This window comes from Nakaseomyces glabratus, chromosome E (assembly GCF_010111755.1).
Source record: "Nakaseomyces glabratus chromosome E, complete sequence".
NCBI lineage: Eukaryota > Fungi > Ascomycota > Saccharomycetes > Saccharomycetales > Saccharomycetaceae > Nakaseomyces > Nakaseomyces glabratus.
Window position 1 is genome coordinate 696017 of NC_088955.1, and position 6795 is coordinate 702811.

Sequence of the window (6795 nt, forward strand, 5' to 3'; positions counted from 1 at the left end):
TGAATGATATCAAGAACAACTTTATCAATATAACATCATATTTGTGTATTTTATTTTAGATAATTGAAAGGAAGATAAAGTCTAGTTGTTTTTTTAATAATGAATTTTAAAGATTTGTATAGTATTGATCGAATAATATTTCGCAGTTTATGATTTATCATTCAGCCGTGTGGCTATTTCAATATCTGAGTTTTCAGTGGTGGATGTTTCGTAATATTCAAAATGCAATATCTTATCGTAAAAATATTAACTTAATTTAAAGTGCTTGATCATTTACCATATGACTATATAGAGGTAAGAAATTATATTAAATTTGTTTGAATTAGGCTTGTAAACCTACTGGTAGCAACTAAATAAGAACACCAGGCTTGTTTGTATAACTAAGTGATCTCAATACTAAATAGCACCAACAAAACATTCTAATAGTATTGTATCTTCAATAGTTCTGGTTTGGTTTATTATTTGAGAAATATGTACCATTAAGTCTATTTAATCGATCACAAACACACATCATTAAAAGGAAAGGTGTTATTTCTTGGACAGTTACTAGGTTAAAGTTACCTTCCAATGTAACAATACTTTCAAGAAGTATACTGATATTGAAATTACATGTGTGTTTTTTATGCAGCTGGTATAACATGAACAGCAACTCTTATTTAGTTTTTAACTCAAGGTTACTTAAACTTAGTAGATTATAGTAAATATTATTATGCTAACTAAAGAAATCAAAATGTTCAGCTTGGTCAAACAAATAATACATAATTAAACTGAATTCCGATAATGAATTATTCTATAGTATATAAAGTAGCTTTGTCTTTCGTAGTCTTTTTAATATTAATATATTAACTGAAAATGTTGTTACCCAATTTCTTAGGCAATATTTTGATACTGCCATATCGGCGAATACTATATTTTTAATCCATGCAGAAAAATTGTATTTTCAAGCACCAAATTTTCGAATGATTGGGATATATTTTAATAATACAAACGAGTTAACACATGTATAAATTATTTGTGGCTCATATATTTTACAGTCTTTTATTATATTCTAATTTTGCATATCTCTATGAAACATTAATTTTATTTCCTTGATATTACTCGTTTTGGAAGTACTTCCTGCCAACTGATTTATAGTGTTGACTGATTAGATACGAAAAAAAAAATAATTGAATTTTCATTTCATTCTTCTGATTTTAAAGGAAGATGTACCCTAAAAGCAAATTGAAATTATTTGAATAAGAATTGAAAGGAATTGTATCTATAGTACGTGCTTGCTGTATAAATTGTCAAAAAGAACACAAGTTTCACAATAATCAACTATTAGTTTCACCAAATATCGGCATTGGATTGACTGTTTAACACATTGCTCTTGCATTATTAAAAATATGAACTAGATACATTATAGAAGAGTGAAAAGAAACAAACCTTACTTCTGATCGACTATTAAATAACATCAACGAACTAAAAAGTACGGATTTATAATCCATTAGAAAACTTATAATATATGGGGCCTAAGTAATTGTTTGAAATGGTATTTCTTAAGCGGAACGAACTCAAAAAGAAGTTGGGTATGGTATGGAAAGCCATGAAAATCAAGTGAAATGCCTAAAGAAAGGGTATAAGATAAAAAACGAACAAAAATTGTTAATCAATGAATAAAGAGAAACAATATCATAATAGAAATTAAGGGAACAGAATTAAATCAGAAAAAAAGTGCACAAAACCAATATTAATAGTTTAGCAGGAGCTACTTCAATGGGCTTCGAAGCTTTACCCTTGTACTCTGAAAAATTAGGGATATTAAAGACAGAACTAGAGGAAATTGGAAAAGTTGTCTTGCTTGGAGATGGTGTGTTGCCGTTGTTGCCGGAACCACCGCCGTTTGGAGATGGTGTGTTGCCGTTGTTGCCAGAACCACCGCCGTTTGGAGATGGTGTGTTGCCGTTGTTGCCGGAACCACCGCCGTTTGGAGATGGTGTGTTGCCGTTGTTGCCAGAACCACCGCCGTTTGGAGATGGTGTGTTGCCGTTGTTGCCAGAACCACCGCCGTTTGGAGATGGTGTGTTGCCGTTGTTGCCAGAACCACCGCCGTTTGGAGATGGTGTGTTGCCGTTGTTGCCAGAACCACCGCCGTTTGGAGATGGTGTGTTGCCGTTGTTGCCGGAACCACCGCCGTTTGGAGATGGTGTGTTGCCGTTGTTGCCAGAACCACCGCCGTTTGGAGATGGTGTGTTGCCGTTGTTGCCAGAACCACCGCCGTTTGGAGATGGTGGCCTAATAGTGGTAGTAATGGTTGATATTATTCCATTTGTGAAAGTAACCGTTCTTGTCGAGACTGAAGGTGTGATCGCTATATTACCAACTGGTGGGACACTGGAAGTACCAACATTGCCGTTGTTACTGGGCTTGCTGCCAGTCAGGGTGATGGTGGTGGTGCCTGTGCGGGTGTGGCCGTCGGAGTCGGTGGATGGGAAGAAGGAGACGATGTCTGTTTCTGTGGTGGTGCTCTTGGAGACGGTTGTGGTGTATGGTGGAGGCAGTGAGAAGGAGTCGGTGTTGCTGTTTGAACTACCGCCATTTGGAGAAGGTGGGGTTACAGTAACTGTAACAGTTGTGGTGCTACCGTTGGATAAAGTAACCATTCTTGTTGAAATTGAAGGACTGACAATGCTAGGAGATGGGTTCACAGAAGATGGGTTGACGGAAGATGGGTTCACAGAAGATGGGTTGTGTGATGGGTCAGCTGGAGAAGGATCAGCCGGCTTGCTTGAAGGGTTGACAGAGGATGGGTTCACAGAAGATGGGTTGTGTGATGGGTCAGCTGGAGAAGGATCAACTGGCTTGCTTGAAGGGTTGACAGAGGATGGGTTCACAGAAGATGGGTTGTGTGATGGGTCAGCTGGAGAAGGATCAACTGGCTTGCTTGAAGGGTTGACAGAGGATGGGTTCACAGAAGATGGGTTGACGGATGATGGGATCACAGAAGATGGGTTAACGGATGATGGGTTGACTGAGGATGGGTTAACGGAAGATGGGTTGTGTGATGGATCAGCTGGAGAAGGATCAGCCGGCTTGCTTGAAGGGTTGACAGAGGATGGGTTCACAGAAGATGGGTTGACTGAGGATGGGTTAACGGAAGATGGGTTGTGTGATGGGTCAGCTGGAGAAGGATCAGCCGGCTTGCTTGATGGGTTGACGGAAGATGGGTTCACAGAAGATGGGTTCACAGAAGATGGGTTGTGTGATGGGTCAGCTGGAGAAGGATCAGCCGGCTTGCTTGAAGGGTTGACAGAGGATGGGTTCACAGAAGATGGGTTCACAGAAGATGGGTTGTGTGATGGGTCAGCTGGAGAAGGATCAGCCGGCTTGCTTGATGGGTTGACGGAAGATGGGTTCACAGAAGATGGGTTGTGTGATGGGTCAGCTGGAGAAGGATCAACTGGCTTGCTTGAAGGGTTGACAGAGGATGGGTTCACAGAAGATGGGTTGACGGATGATGGGTTAACGGAAGATGGGTTGTGTGATGGGTCAGCTGGAGAAGGATCAGCCGGCTTGCTTGAAGGGTTGACGGAAGATGGGTTAACAGAAGATGGGTTGACAGAGGATGGGTTGTGTGAGGGGTCTTCAGGTTTTGGGTCCTCGGGTTTTGGATAGTAGCATGTATTTTTCAATGGATCTAGAAATCCTCCTTGGCAACTAGGTGTTTGGGACTGACTTTTGCTACAAGGTGTTGCAATGTAGTATATGGTGCTGGTGACAGGAACAACATTTTCAGCCGGCTTAGTAGTAATAAAATTTGTGCTGTATGTCGTTGTCGAATCAATACTCCTGCATGTAGTATCGTAGCCAATATGAGCAGGACAAGTATCAGGTTGATCAGGAACAGAATACAAATAACCTGAAAAGTCACTAATTTGATCAGTAGCACCGTTGACACTAAAAGAAAGATCTAAGGATGAGTCCTTACCAATATTGTTAAAAAACATCCGAATTGGATAATAGAGATCCTTTTCCAAAAATAGACTTACTTTATTTTTGGAACTATCAACATGCCAAATATCGTAAGCAACGTATTCTCCTAGTTTAGTTTTGCTATCTTCCCTCTTGCAACAATCAAAGGCGTTACCTGCACCAAAATTAATGTACAACAGATCATCAGCATTAACAAAAAAAGTGTGTAGACCAGTTGTTTGAGCCTTGAAGTAACCATACAAAATCATAGTAAAGTTAGAAACTGTCAATGGTTCATTGTAATTGTAGCCTGCTGGCAAATTTCCATATTTGACCATACAAGCTTTCTCAACGCTATATTTGTAGTTCAAATTGCCAGTTACTCCAGTTGATTTACCTACCATTTTTCTCTTTAGGTAGCCAGTACGAGGATATTCAGGGTCAACATAAGAAGCATCATAACAGTTGGGAGGAGTACCACTGACAATAGGGTAAGAGTAAAGTTCCATTGTCAAACCAGGAATGATTGCAACATCCTGAGGAGAACATCCAATAGGATAACCAAATGGGTTCTGGGAACTTAATTCTCGCTTTTCAAATAATGAAAAGCCAAGATCATTGGCATGTGCCAATTGTACAATCAATAGACAACATACGATAATCCAGTTGAACATATTGATTTTTTTTCTTTTGTAACTTTTTCTGATCAATTTAATTCGATTATGATGGTTATTCTGATTTATTTGTCTTTTATATTGTCTTCTATTATCTAATGTAAAAATGGAAGAGATATCTGATCAAAGTCTTCAAATTTGTTTATCCTTTTATACCTATAATTTTCAACATTTTGGATAGAACTATACTGCTCAAAAATGTGTTTAGTCAGAAATTTGTGAAAACATAATCGAGGATTTACCTAAACTAGAATTTAAACGTAATACTTTGATAATTTGAAGCAGATCGATCATAGTTCTCGAAATAATTTTCGAAATGTTCACAATCACAACTTCCCAAAAGACAATTACCAAATTGTTCATAGAATATTTTGAAAATTAATAATTTTTTAGGAGTGTCAGTGAAATTTAGCACGATTTACTGATCAATGTGAACATTGTAAAATTTAATCGAAATGTTAGTATTTGCATACAGCAAAATAGATAATGAAAATAGTTATGAATCAAGTTATTGTTCTTTTTTGGAGTTGAATGTCAGATAATCATTATAATATGCTAAGTAATTCCAAGTAATTATGATGTCACCTATAATTAACTTACTATCATGCTCACTGCTGTAGCAAATAACAGTTGATTTTCTTTTGTTAGAAAAGTTAATCCATGCCAACTGTTTTCTTCGCAGATCATTAAAGGCAAGGAAATTCAAAACTGTTCAAAAATATATTTTGAGAATAGGTTGAAATATGAAAAATATAAGGATTTGCAAGTGGAAATACTATACATTTATTTCGATATCATCCATTTCGATTACATTACCGAATTTGTTTACTATGAACTAAATCACCTCTTCTCAATACTCCTTATTTCCATTGATTTTGTCAGAGCATTCAAAAATTGTTTCATGGCACTAGAAGATAGTTTGACTGTTTTGCGATAACACCGGTATTGCGAAAAGAAAGAAAAATCAATGATAGAATTTTAAACTGTAACAAAACTTGCACATTACAATTTTGACATAGTTATTCATAGCATATTGACCAGCATTGAGAAATTGAAAACCATAGTTGTCACCATAAGCATATTGGAGAACCAAAATTCATACTAATTATTTGACTCTCTAAAACCTCCCTATTACTAAGAGAAGTCTGCATCACACAACCGGAAATATAGATAGATCCCTGAATTACTCAACATGTGTAGAGGAGAAAAAGTAAATATTTAGAAAGAAAATCTGGTATTACGGCAAAGTTACTAATTCCAGGAGGGTTAATTCAATTTCAGTCTCTCTCATTTCTTCTATTCAAAGACAATTATCTCTCTTTGTTGTTAGAATAGGTTTGTGTTGCAGCAAGAACCATGTTGCCTAACAAGGAACAGAATAGATTACTGAAATATTCTGGAAAGTTATCAAAAATATACATTTCTCCCCAATTTCTGTTAGCTAGCCCTGAGAAAATAAGAAAAACAACTTTTACCCAAGTAATTTTTGATAAGGGGGTGCCTGGATGACAAAATACACCCCTTAAGAGAAGGCAAAAAACAAACCCCTTAATATCACTTTCAACGTATAGAGCTGGTTTGCTCTCCATGTCTTTTTAAGACAGCTTTCCTCTCAAGAGGGTGCAGAGCAATATTATGTTTTTTCTTTCTTTTTCTTCCCCTCTTATAATGAAAATTTCTCCTCACAGGTGTGAGAAACTAGAGAGTAAACGGCTGTATTACAAATGTGAGCCAAGAAAAACCAAGAAGGGGTTAACTAACCGTTTCTTGGTAAATAAAAAGAAATGTAGCCGTTTCATATACTTGACACTTGTAACAGATATTGGTTGGTGTTTTGCCTCGGTAATATAACGGCTGAAAGAACCCTCAACCAATTCTTGATACAGTATCCTTATATTAGAGAAACTACAGCACTTCAGTAATTCAAGGTAGAATCTGGTAATTATTGTCCTTTGTTACCAGTTTATTACATAAAGTGGTAAGATTTCGGTATTAATCCTTTACGTCATTATTGCTTTTTTTAATTTGGTACGTACGTACATTATTAACTACCGGGGTCCTATGAACTAGCACATGTAAAACATCCAACAAGTCTTTTACCGTATATGTTATCATGTAGAGGGCTGCCTTGTCAACCGATCTCCGATAATTTTTTAGAACAGCTAGGTTC

The 6795-nt window shown here is 36.9% G+C and overlaps 1 protein-coding gene across 1 annotated transcript; it reads right to left on the bottom strand.

Annotated features, from left to right (window-relative positions):
* Positions 1–1697: 1697 nt before the first annotated feature.
* EPA3 lies at positions 1698–4625 on the bottom strand (the record flags this gene model as incomplete). The annotated part of the gene is made up of 1 exon (XM_445981.1): positions 1698–4625. The coding sequence occupies one exon, from the start codon at positions 4623–4625 to the stop codon at positions 1698–1700; it is 2928 nt and encodes a 975-aa protein (XP_445981.1).
* Between the last annotated feature and the right edge of the window lie 2170 nt (positions 4626–6795).